Source organism: Notamacropus eugenii, chromosome 2, assembly GCF_028372415.1.
Source record: "Notamacropus eugenii isolate mMacEug1 chromosome 2, mMacEug1.pri_v2, whole genome shotgun sequence".
Taxonomy (NCBI): domain Eukaryota; kingdom Metazoa; phylum Chordata; class Mammalia; order Diprotodontia; family Macropodidae; genus Notamacropus; species Notamacropus eugenii.
In genome coordinates, this window is record NC_092873.1 from 380,704,400 (window position 1) to 380,717,875 (window position 13,476).

Here is a 13,476-nt window from a genome sequence, read left to right on the forward strand (position 1 = left end):
CTAGCATCAGAGGTAGGATTTGAATACACGTCTTCCTGATTCCAAATCCTGCAATCAATCCACTATGCCACAGTACCCTCTTCTAGCCTTTCTCATTGCTCTGCCCTAGGTCTTTTCCCATCTCCCTGAAGCACCCATAAATTGGGTATTTCTCTTGGCACAGGATCTCAGAGTGCTCTGTCTCTCTCTCTTTCTTGTACAGCAGGGAAATTCCCCACTTCCTTTCAAAGTATGAAATTAAGGCCTTGAGATGGAGTTGAGTGGCTTTTCCCTAGGTCAGCCAACTCAGCAGATGGGAATCTGAGCCGCAGGACTTCTTACCCAGTTCCTGGAGTTGGCGATTTTTTCCATCTTCACTTGGGCTAGCAGCTCCTGGTAAACAGCAGCCAAAGGCTCCCGGAGGTTCCCCAACATGGCATTGGGGTTCTTCAGGGCAGCAAGAGTGTCTTCCACCACCCCCCTCTCCACTGCTTCATTGATGGCAAGGACGGCAGCATGGACTAAAAGGCAGGGAGTAAGGATGTTGGGGTATGAACATGAGAACAAGAGACATGAGAACAAGATCAAGGGACAAGAAGCAAACTGCAGTCTGAGGTCAGTCTTGTTAACTTTAATTCCATGTTGACATCATAACTTCCTCAAACTCCCATATACTAGCCAGGCTGAAAGGCCCATATGTAGGTGGGAGATGAGGAGACCCTCCTTTTCAGGATGTATTCTCTGCTCTTGGACTTGGAGTTTCCCACCCATCCAAAGCACCACTCCTGATATTCATCGTACAGAGGTCAGTGGCTACGTACCAGATGCCTCGTCCACAGAGAGTTCGCTGGCCAGGATGCCCCCAATCTTGCTGAATGCTGGCAGCTGCAGCCCATACTTAGCCAGCTCTGAGGTCATGTTGTTGAGCTCCTCCTCTGCAAAGACATCACAGGTAAATTCATGGCACTGAAATCTCAGAGCAGCAGCCCCTCCTGACACATTCCCATCTCTTCTTCCCTTCATAACCAAATTCTTGGAAAGATACATCCCCACTCTTTGCTTCCATTTTTTCCTACTTACTTCTCAACCCCTTGTAATCTGACTTCCAAAGCTACCCTGCAACTGAGACTACCCTCCCAAGGTCACCAGCCATCCTTTAATTGCTGAAAAGGCTGGCTTTTTTCCATCCTCCTCCTCCTTAACTTCTTTGTAGCTTTTAATGTTGGCAGGAATGCTCTCCTGCTAGATACTCTTGGTTTTTGTGCCAATATTATCTCCTGGTCCTTTTCCAGACTGTCTAATCACTCTTTCACAACCCCCTTTGCTGGATTATCACCCGTTCCACATCCCTTAAGCATACATCTTTCCCAGAGCTCAGTCCTGGACCCTCTTCTCTTCTCTTTTTATGTTCTCTATATAATCTCATCAAGTCCATGGGTTGAATTATCTCATCAGAGGTGACTCCCAAATCTATATATATGTCCCTACCTCTCTTCTGAACTCTAGCCCCAGTTCCACACAACCAACTAACTGCCTGCTGGACATCTCCACTTCAAACTCAACATGTCTAAAGTGGAGCTCATATGCCTCTCCTTCTAAAATTTCCCCATCTCCATTAAACACATCACCTTCTCAGTCATCCAGATTCACAAATTCAGTTACCCATATCTTCTTCCTCCTTTGTCCCCTGTATCCAATCAGTTGTCAAGCTTTACTTCTAACTCCACAACTTCTCTCTAATTTATCCCCCTTCTCTCCATTCACATGACTACTACCCTAGCTCAGGGCCCTCCTCATTTCTCACTTGGACAGTTGTTGTTGTTTAGTTGTTTCAGTTGTGTCTGATTCTCTGTGACCCTATTTGGGGTTTTCTTGGCAAAGATACTGGAGTGATCTGCTATTTCCTTCTCCAGCTCATTTTAAAATGAAGAAACTCAGGCAAAAACGGTAAAGTGACTTGCCCAAAGTCACACAGCTGCTAAGTGTCTGAGACCAGATTTGAACTCACAAAGATGAGTCTTTCTGATTCCAAGCCCAGAGCTCCATCCACTGGACCACCAAGCTAGCCCCGACTATTGTAATAGCCTCCTAATTGATTTATCTGCCTCCCATTTCTCCTCTCTCCAGTCATCTTCTATATACCATCCAAATCAAGATTCCTAAAACACAGTTATGACCACCTGACTCCTCTGCTCAAAAATTGTCAGTAACCTCCTCTTGCATATAGGACAAAACACGAACTCTTCAGGCTGCCATCTGAAACCTCGCAACATTGTACTCCTTTTAGTTTTCTAGACTTACTTCATAATGCTTCCCTTCCCATACTCTCCATTTCAGCCCAACTGACCCACTAGCTTTTCCTCAAACTTGACATTCACCTATTCCCTAGCCCTGGAATACACTGCTACCCTCATATCTGCCTCCTAGATTCTCTAACTTCTCTCAAGGCTTAGGTCGGGTGTCTATGTAAAATCTTTCTTGATACTATCTGGTATTATTCTCTCTCCTGCCTCAAATTCTCTTATATTTGCTGATGATTATAGATACTATGATCCAGTCCCCTCAATCTCCCTTAAGGTCATCAAGGGCAGGGATTCTTTAGTTGTTATCTTTGCATTACCAGTGCATTATCACAGATAGTAGGAACTTTAAAAATGCTAGCTGAAAGGAACTGAAGTGAATTGCTGGGTAGAGAAAGAAGTGAACCCACCTGTAAATTTTACTTTTCCGTACAGGTCATGGATCTGAGGTGCCAATCCCAATCGGAACAGGAAGAGACTAGGAAAAAACAGAAGGCAAAATTGTGAAGGCGACTTCTTCCTTACATCATCTTAAGGAACTAAGTGACCTCAGGATCCCATCACTCTCTTCATCCAATCAAGAAAGAGGGGGTTACAGAGAAAGCTTACAATGTTTTCTAAGAAATGAGGTCAAGAAATTCAAGGAATCTCTCTCTCTCTCTGTAAAACATGACTCATATTCATCTGGAATGAGGGGCATTAAAAATTTATCCACCATTCATCCAAGGCTGACCTTACCTGAAGGTCCTGGCTCGGGTCCCACTCTGATGGGAGCCTCACTCTCTAATCACAAACCAGGAACATGTGAATCTCCACCTCTACCCACAGTTATAGCCCTAAAGGAGATCTCCACATCCATTCACTCAAATGGCACTGCAGACATACAGTTATACAGATTTAGACCCTCACATCTCTGGGGTTTTCCTTTGGGTTCTATCTCCATCTCCCTAGTATAATGCCAGGATATTCTATTGTAGGAACCTAGATGATAGAAAGTCTGCTCACCTCAGGGCATGAATACAGTAGACCACCCGTGGCATGTTCTTCTTATCATAGATGTCTGTAGTCTCAGGAAGAAAAGTCTATAGGAGGAGCCAACCTATTAGTGCATGTAGTATCCTAGTAGATGAACTCCATTTGAGGAAGGAAGAAACTCAGGGCACCATTTTTTAATCTTTCTAAATGTGGGTGGCAGTTAGAGAGGCAGTATGGCATAGTGAATAGAGGGCTGGTTTCAGAGTCAACTTCAAGGCCTGCCTCTGGCTATAGGACCCCAGGCAAATCACTTAACCTCTCATTGCTTTAGGGAACCTTCAGGTCTATAAGTTGCATTGGTCACTAGGTGGCACAGTGGATAGAGCACTGGCCCTAGAGTCAGGAGAACCTGAGTTCAAATCTGGCATCAGACATTTACCAGCTTTGAGACCCTGGGCAAGTTACTTAACACCTATTGCCTCAAAAAAAAAAAAAAAAAAAAAGACTAGGCTACAGAGAATGTAGACAATCTGCATTGGTATAGGGAGTTTTCTCATTTGTGAGAATCTTTTATAGGAATGAAATCACAGTGGGCACAGCTGACCTCAATGACCCGAGTGCCTTTATTCCTGTTCCCTGCTAGGTGGGGAGAAGACTGTAAAGTCAACATTGACTTTATGGTAATTCATACCATATTAAAGGGAAAACATGAAACAATGGCAAATTTACACAATAAGCTTTTATGCTTTAATTTCTTAGTTTCCACACATTCCCAAAGCAGGAGAAAAATAAAGGGAAATGTACATTATTTTGGCAGCTAATAGTCAGATATTTTACTATTGCTTTTGCCAGTTTTTGAAAGGAGTTCCACTATATATTATCAGTGCCAGGATCTGTACTTTTGTACTGTCTTTTTTCTGAAAATATACATGTCACATTTAGAAAGATATTTTAGATAGATAATACAATTAGAGTGTTTGTTACGTGCCAGGCACTGTGCCACATTTCTATAAGGTTTGAAGGTTTGAAAAGTGTTTTATATACATTATATGCACAGAAAATCTCCATTACTGCACAGATCCTTACAACTTCCAGGGAAGCACAGAGAGGAGTTCTTTTCTTTGTACAGTTACAGAAAGGGGGCATAGGTTATATGAAGCCTTATCGATCCCAAGGCTATTTTTATCAGCTTTAGCCACTAAGGAGCCATGGGGCAAAAGTGCCAATGGAGACAGAGGTGTGGCATAGAGGAACAGGATGGAGCAAGTGACAGATCCCAATTCTAATGTCCAATATAGACAGGTCCAAGGTTACCTTAGGTAGGCCAATGTGAGATGCTGCAGTCAGCCAGAAGTTGATGTTATCGGTGTGACGGAAATGTAGGCCAGTTGCCTAAAGAAGAAGAAAAGAGAATCAGTCCCTGCACAGTTCTGAGAGTCCCTTATGGACAGAGCCTGTGCTGGGCACTGGAGGAGAGATGAAGAGGGAGAATCCTCTCTACTGGGGAGATAAAACACTGCCCCAAGCCAAGGACAGATCCTGAGCCTGATGAGGGAAGATGATGGAGCAGGATGAAGCTCTAGACATCAGTGCTGGGGGCAAAATTGAAAGAGGGAAGGGATATCTATAGCTAAGATGGGAAAGAAAGGAGACACAGGGGAAGGTAGAACATAGCACCAGGGTATCTTGGATAAGGATAATAGTTGATGCAATGATTTTCGGGTCAGGGACCACTTAATTTTTTAAAGTCTACTTTGCAAGTGTCCCTTACAGCTGAAAGAAGCACAATTCACTCTTTAGGAAGCCCACCCATGGTCAGAGGAGGAAGATAACCCCATAATGAGGTAAAAGGGAGGGAAAAATAAAAACATCTGGGCCTTCAGGCACCCCCTTACCTTATACCGCATTTGTTCCAAGTCATAGATCTTTTTCAAGGGAACCACATCAGGGGCAAAATAGTGTCCTAATTTGGCCAAAATAACCCCATTTCGAAGGCTCTCCTCCAGCTCCACTGGAGAAGGCAGATCTTCCTTCAGGCAGGCCTCCATCCAGCTGTGGGCAAATTCAAAGGAGTAGGTAGGTTGTACCCCCTCCGGCTGAGCTACTAGGAGTGCAGGCAGGCTGCAGTCACACTGAATTCATGTCAGGACATTTGAGTCTTGCTCCCTGAACCCTAGGTCTTCTGGTCTCTAGATCAGAACTAAACGCCTCCTCGCCTGACTTAACAATCTTTCCTTCCTACTCTCTCTCTACTCCTGTCTGTTCTCAGCCTACCTTCTCTCAAATTGCCCACATACACCCGGAAATGTAAAATTAGACATTCAGAGCTGGGAGAAATCATTTAGTAGAGTGAAACATAGCAGACACTCTGGTGGGAGCTTGACTACAGTGCGTGCTGCAACAGCACCAGTGGGGGGCCTTGGAGGCAACCACAGTTTTGGAAGTTCTCAACTCAGACACAACTTGTCAGAAAAATTACATGGGACCCTTTGTTGGCCCTGGGTGCAGGATTTGGGCCTATTTGGCAACTCTATTGCCCATACACAGCTCTGAGTCACAGCTCCAGAGAAGAGAGAAATGCTTCTGGTCGGGTGGCAAAGGAGCAGAGGTCCTGGTCACAACAGGACCAAGAGAAGCACTAGTGTTTGTGGCTGCAGGAAAGCGGGAACCTAATCACACTTGAGCCAAGAAAAGCAGGGCCCCTTCCTGGATAAAGACCAGAGGGTAGACCAAAAAGCAGTGACTACATCTGTCCCCAGATCATACCAATGAAAACTTGCAGACCCTCAGAACTAGCTCTGAAAAACAGCAGCATGAAAAAGCCTGAAGCTTGACATGGTGCCTCCCCACCATGAGGTGAACAGAGTCCAACTTATACATTAGAAATAGAAGGTAGAACAGAAATTGAAAGAATCCACTGATCACCACCTGAAAGAGGTCTCAAAATGAAAACTCCTGGGAACATCGTAGCCAAATTCCAGAGCTCACAGATTAAGGAAACAGTACTGTAAGGATCCAAAAAGAAACAATTCAAATATCATGGAGCTACAGTCAAGATTACATAAGATTTGGCAGTGTCCACATTAAAGAACTGGAGGGTGTGGGATATAATATACTGGAAGACAAAGGAGTTAGGATTACAAACAAGAATCACCTAGTCAACAAAATCAAATATAATCTTTCAGGGGAAAAAATGGACATTTAATGAAACAGAGGACTTCCAAGCATTCCTAATTAAAAGACCAGAGCTGAATACAAAAATTTGACCTCCAAATACAAGACTCAAGGGAAACATAAAAATGTAAAAGAAAAACAGGAAAGAAAAAAACATAAGAAATTCAATAAGGTTAAACTGTTTATATTTCTATATGATAAGATAATATTTGGAACTCTTAAAAACTTTATTACTATAAAAGCAATTAGAAGGAGCACATATAGGCAAAGAGTACAGATATTAGGTGACTTTGATAGGATGATGCCCAAAAAAACAAAATAAAGGGGTAAGAAAGAAAATTGCACTGTAAGAAGGGGGGAGACTGAATGGGGTTAATTATCCCACATAAAAGAAGCATGAAACAGCTATTATAATGGAAGGGAAGATGGGGTAAGGGGATGGGGGGGAGGAAATTTGAACCTTACTCTCATCAAAACTGGCTCAAATATAGAATAACATACACACTCAGTTGGATATAGACATCTATCTTACCCTAAAATGAAGTAAAAAGGGATAGAGATAATAGAAGGGGAGAGGGAGAACTAATAGATGGGAGGGTAGATTGGGGGAGGTGATCAGAAGTAAAATGCTTGTTAGGAGGGAAAGGGTTGGGGGGGAGGGAGAGAGAGAGAGACAGAGACAGAGAAAGACTGAGAGAGAGAGAGAGAGACAGAGACAGAGACAGAGAGATAAACAAGGGAAAAAATAGCACAGAGAGAAATACGCAGGTAGTTATCATAACAATAAATGTGAATGGGATGAACTCACCCATAAAATGGAAGTGGGTAGCAGAATAGATTAAAAACCAGAATCCTACAATATGATGTTTACAAGAAACATGTTTGATGCAAAGAGATACAGAGTAAACGTAAATGAAGCAAAGAAAGCAGGTGTAGCAATTGTGATCTCAGACAAAGTAAAAGTAAAAATGGATTTAACTAAAAGATAAGGAAGGAAATGATATCTTGCTGAAAGGTACCATAAACAATGAAATCATATCAATACTAAACACATATTCACTAAACTGTATAACATCTAAATTTTTGAAGAAGTTAAATGAGTTACAGGAGGAAATAGATAACAGAGCTATACTAGTGGGAGACTCCAATCTTCCCCTCTCAGAACTAGATAAATCTAATAAAAAAATAAACAAGAAGTTAAGGAGGTGAATAAAATACTGTAAAAGTTATATAAGATAGATCTTTGGAGAAAACTGAATGGGAATAAAAAAGAATCTGCCTTTTTCTCAGCAGTACTACACAAAAACTGACCACATAGTAGGACATAAAAATTTCACAACCAAATGCAGAAAAGCAGAAATATAAATGCATCCCTTTCAGATCACAATGCAATAAAAATTACATTCAATAATGGACAATGGAAAGAGAGATTAAAAATTAACTAGAAATTAAATAATCTAATCCTAAAAAGTGAGTTAAAGAGCAAATCAAAGAAACAATCGATAATTTCATTAAAGAGAATGACAACAATAAGGGAACTTACCAAAATTTATAGGATGCTGCCAAAGCAGCACTTTAAGGGGAAAAAAAAAAAAAAATATATATATATATATATATATATATATATATATATATATATATATATATATATATATGTATGTATAATTGCTAATATCAATAAAATAGAGAAAAAACAGATCAATGAATTGGGCATGCAACTAAAAAAAACTAGAAAAAGAACAAATTAAAAATCTTCAATTAAACACCAAATTGGAAATCTTGAAAATCAAAGGAGAGATTAATAAAAGTAAGAAAACTATTGAATGAATAAATAAAACTAGAAGCTAATTTTAAGAAAAAACCCAACAAAATAGATAAACCATTGGTTAATTTGATTTTAAAAAGAGAAGAAGCAGACCAAATTACTAGTACCAAAAATGAAAGGAGTGAATTCACCACCAACGATGAGGAAATGAAGACAATTGTCAGGAGCTACTTTGCCCAATTATATGTCAATAAATTTGACAATCTAAATGAAATGGATATCTACAAAAATATAAATTACCCAGATTAAAAGAAGAAATAAAATACTAAACCCAATCTTGGGAAAAGAAATTTAACAAGCCATCAATGAACTTCCTAAAAAAGAATCCACAGGACCAGATGGATTCACAAGTGAATTCTACCAAACATTTACAGAACAGTTAATCCCTATAAACTATGTGGAAAAATAGATGAAGATAAGAGTCCTACCAAACTCCTTTTATGACACAAATACGGTGCTGATAGCTAAACCAGGAAGAACCAAAACAGAGAAAGAAAATTACAGACCAATTTCCCTAATGAATAGTGATGCAAAATTTTTAAATAAAATACTAGGAAAGAGATTATAGTAATATATCACAAGGAGCATACCCTATGACCAGGTTGGATTTATACCAGGAAAGTAGGGTTGGTTCAATATTAGGAAAATTATTAACATAATTGACTATATCACTAACAAAACCAACAGAAATCATGTTTGTCTCAATAGATACAGAAAAAGCCTTGGACAAAATACAGCACCCATTCCTATTAAAAACACTAGAGAATATAGGAATAAATCTAATTTACCTTAAAATTACAAGTAATATTTATCTAAAACCATCAGCAAACATTATCTATAATGGGTATAAGCTTGAAGCCTTTCTAGTTCAATCAGAGGTGGAGCAAGGATGCTTATTATCACCTCTATTATTTAATACTGTACTGGAAATGTTAACTATCACAATTAGAGAAGAAAAAAATTAAAAGGAATTACAATAGGCAATGACTAAACAAAACTATCACTCTTTGCAGATGATATGATGGTATATTTAGAAAAACCTAGAGAATCAACTAACTATTTGAAATTATTAACAACTTTAGCAAAGTTACAGGATACAAAAGAAACCCACATAAATCATCAGCATTTCTATATATTACCAACAAAGTCCAGCAGCAAGACATAGAAAAATTCCATTTAAAATAACTGTAATTTATTTATTCAGTGCCATACCAATCAAACTACCAAAAATTATTTTATAGAGCTAGAAAAAAAATATCAAAAATTCATCTGGAAGAACAAAAGGTCCAGAATATCAAGGGAATTAATGAAAAGAAATGCTACGGAAGGTGGTCTAACCATACCAGATCTTAAATTGTATTATAAACCAGCAATCACCAAAACCACTTGGTACTGCCTAAGAAATAGAAGGCCAGACCAGTGAAACAGGTGAGGTACACAAGACACAGTAGTCAATGACCATATTGTTTGATAAACCCAAGGACCCCAACTTCTGGGATAAAAACCTCACTGTTTTACAAAAACTGCTGGGAAAACTGGAAAGTAGTATGGTGGATACTGGGCATAGACCAATGGCTGACACTGTATACAAGAATAAAATCCAAATGGATACATGATCTAGGTATAAAGGCTGATATTATAAACACACTAGAGAAGCAAGGAATAGTTTATTTGTCAGCATTATGGAGAATAGAGGAATTTATGACCAGACAAAAGATAGAGAACATTATGAAATGCAAAATGATGGCTGATAACGTTACATTGAAAAGTTTTTGCACAAACAAAGCCAATACAACCGAGATTAGGAGGAAAGCAGAAAGCTGGGAAAGAATTTTTACAACTAATGTGTGATAAAGTCCTCATTTCTAAAAATATATAGAGAAATGAGTCAAATTTACAAGAATACAAGCCATTCCCCAATTGATAAATGGTCAAAGGATATGAACAATCAGTTTTCAGAGAAAGAAATTAAAGCTATCTATAAATTATATGAAAAATGCACTATCAAAACAACTCACAACTTTCAGATCAGCTAACATGACAAAATAGGAAAATGATAAATTTTGGAGAAGATGTGGGAGAGTTGGAACACTAGTATTCATTGTTGGTGGAGCTGTGAGCTGATCCAATCATTCTGGAGAGCAATTTGGACCTATGCCCAAGGGACTATAAAGATGTGCATATCCTTTGACCTAGCAATACCACTTCTAGGTCTGTATCCCAAAGAGATCATAAAAATGGGACAAGGACCCACATGTACAATGATATTTACAGAAGTTCTTTTTGTGGTGGCCAAGAACTAGAAATTGAAGGTATGCCCATCAATTGAGGAATGGCTGAACAAGCTATGGCACATGAATGTAATGGAATACTATTGTGCTATAAGAAATGACAAACAGGTGGACTTCAGAAAAACGTGGAAAGACTTACATGAACTCATGCTGAGCGAAATGAGCAGAATCAGGAGAACATTATACACAATAACAGCCACAGTGTGCAATGATTATTTTTGATAGACTTAGCACTTCCCAGCAATGCAAGGACCTAAAACATTTCCAAAGGATTCACAATGCAAAATGCCATCCACATCCAGAGAAAGAACTATGGAGTCAGAACGCAGAATGAAGCAGACTATTTTCTCTTTTGTTATGTTTTGTCTTTCTCATGGTTTCTCCCATTCGTTTTAATTCTTCAATGCAATATGACTAATATGAAAATGTGTTCAATAGGAATGTATGTGTAGAGCCCATATAAGATTACATGCCATCTTGGGAAAGGAGAGAGAATATCTGGAAAGTATGGACTGGATTGTTGACAACTGAAAAACAAATAAATTAATATATTTGGGGGGGAAAAAAGAAAAAATAATAATAGAATAATTGTAGAGAATATAAAATACTTGGGAGTCTACTTGCCAAGACAAAGCCAGGAACTATATAAACACAACGATAAAACACTTTTCATACAAATAAAGTCAGATCTAAACAGTTGGAAAAATATTAATTCCTCATGAGTACGCTGAGACAATATAATAAAAATGACAATTCTATATAAATTAATCTTTTTATTTAGGGCCATACCAATCAAACTACCAAAAAAATCATTTTAGAGAGCTACAAAAAATAATAAAATTAATCTGGAAAAACAAAAGCTCAAGGATATCAAGGGAATCAATAAAAAAAAGCAAAAGAAGATGATCTAGCCATACTATAACTCAAACTGTATTATAAAGCAGTACTTATCAAAACAATTGGGTACTGGCTAAGAAATAGAGAGGCTGATCAGTGGAATATATTAGGTACAAATTATAGTACAGTAAAAGACCAAAGTAATCTGGCATATGATAAACCCAAAATCTAAACTTTTGGAACAAAAACTCATTATTTGACAAAAACTGCTGTAAAGATCATTTTTGTGTGTGTGTATTATGTTTTGGTTTGTTATATGATTTCTCCCATTCATTTTAGTTCTTCTACACAGCATGACCATAGTGAAAATGTATTCAATAGGAATGTATGTGTAGATGCTATATGGAATTGTATGCTGTCTCAGGGAGGAAGGGGGAAGGTGGGGGGTAGGTAGGGGGGAAAAAAATCTAAGTTTTATGGTAGTGATTGTACAACACCAAAAATAAATAAAATTAATATATAAAAAAAACTGCTGCAAAAACTGGAAAACAGTCTGGCAGAAACTAGGTAAAGATCAACATCTCACACTAGATACCAAGAAAAGGTCAAAATGTGTATATGACTTACACATAAAGGGTGATACCATAAACAAATTAAAACAACATGGAATAGTTTATCTGTCAGATTTATGAATAAGGGAAGAATTTAGGACCAAAGAAGATATACAGAGCATTACAAAATTTAACAGATAATTTTGATTATACAAAATTTAAAAGTTTTTACACAAACAAAACCAATGCAACAAAAATTACAAGGAAAGTAGAAAACTTGGGAAAAAATTTTGTAACAATTATCTCTGATAAAGGCCGCATTTCTTAAATATATAGAGAACTGAGTCAAATTTATAAAAATATGAGTAAAATTACATGGTCAAAGGATATGAAAAGGCAGTTTTTAGACAAAGAAATCAAAGTTATCTACAGTCATATGAAAAAATGCTCTAAATCACTCCTGATTAGAAAAATGCGAATTAAAACAACTCTGAGGTACCTCATACCTATCAGACTGGCTAATATGACAAATATGACAAAAAAAGGAAAACATTGGATGTTGGAGGGGATGTGGAAAACTGGAACACTAATGAACTGCTGGTGGAGTTGTGAACTGATCCAACCCATTCTGGAGAGCAATTTGGAACTATGCCCAAAGGGCTACAAAACTGTGCACACCCTTGGATCCAGTAATACCACTGCTAGGTCTATATCCTGAAGACATTCAAAAAAAGGGGAAAAGACCTATTTGTACAAAAATATGGTAGCTCTTTTTGTGGTGGCTAAGAATTGGAAATCAAGGGGATGCCCATCAACTGAGGAATGGCTAAATAAGCTGTGGTATATGACTGTAACAGAATACTATTGTGCTATAAGAAATGATAAGCAGGATGATTTCAGAAAAACCTAGACTTACATGAACTGATACATAGTGAACAGAACCAGGAAAACGCTGTACAGTAACAGCAACATTTTTTGATGAAGAGAGGGAGAAAATGAAATGCCACTCTTATAGAAAGTAATTCAGTTGGTTGGTTCGGAGGCCTCAAAGAGGGGGTGGAGGGGGGAGGAGGGCATACAAGGTTAGAATATCATATACATTGTCAGACAAGGTTTCTGTATCATATTTTTCTTTTTTTTTCTTTTGCTTCTCATAAGGGAGGTTCAGTTTAAGGGAGGTAGAGGAAACCATGACAATGTAATGATGAAAGAAATCAGTGCAATGCTTTTGTGTGTGTTTCTTTTAAAAGAGATAAGCCAGTCTAATCTTTCACTTTATAGAATGACAGTAAGCTGTTATCCAAAGGGGTGAAATAATTTGACCAAGATCCTACAGTCCAGAAACAGCAGAGTCAGGAGTCACACACAAGTCCTGATTTCAAATCCAATGCTTTTGGTGCTGCTACCTTTTTTTTTTTTTTTTTTGCAGCAACTGGGGTTAAGTGACCTGCCCAGTCATACAGCCAGTAAATGTCTGAGGCTGGATTTGTAGTCAGGTCCTCTTGACTCCAGGGCCGTGGGCTTTCCACTGCACCAACTAGCTG

The 13,476-nt window shown here is 38.4% G+C and overlaps 1 protein-coding gene across 1 annotated transcript in view; it reads right to left on the bottom strand.

Annotated features, from left to right (window-relative positions):
* The window catches only part of IQGAP3 (IQ motif containing GTPase activating protein 3), a 66,915-nt gene that overhangs the window by 47,943 nt on the left and 5,496 nt on the right, over positions 1-13,476 (bottom strand). Inside the window, exons 3-8 of the mRNA XM_072647252.1 lie at positions 5,150-5,306; positions 4,569-4,646; positions 3,285-3,361; positions 2,690-2,757; positions 801-914; positions 322-500 (exon numbers count right to left, since the gene is read on the bottom strand). Of these exons, the coding sequence (XP_072503353.1) occupies positions 322-500; positions 801-914; positions 2,690-2,757; positions 3,285-3,361; positions 4,569-4,646; positions 5,150-5,306 (673 nt within the window). The remainder of the gene's footprint in view (positions 1-321; positions 501-800; positions 915-2,689; positions 2,758-3,284; positions 3,362-4,568; positions 4,647-5,149; positions 5,307-13,476) is intronic.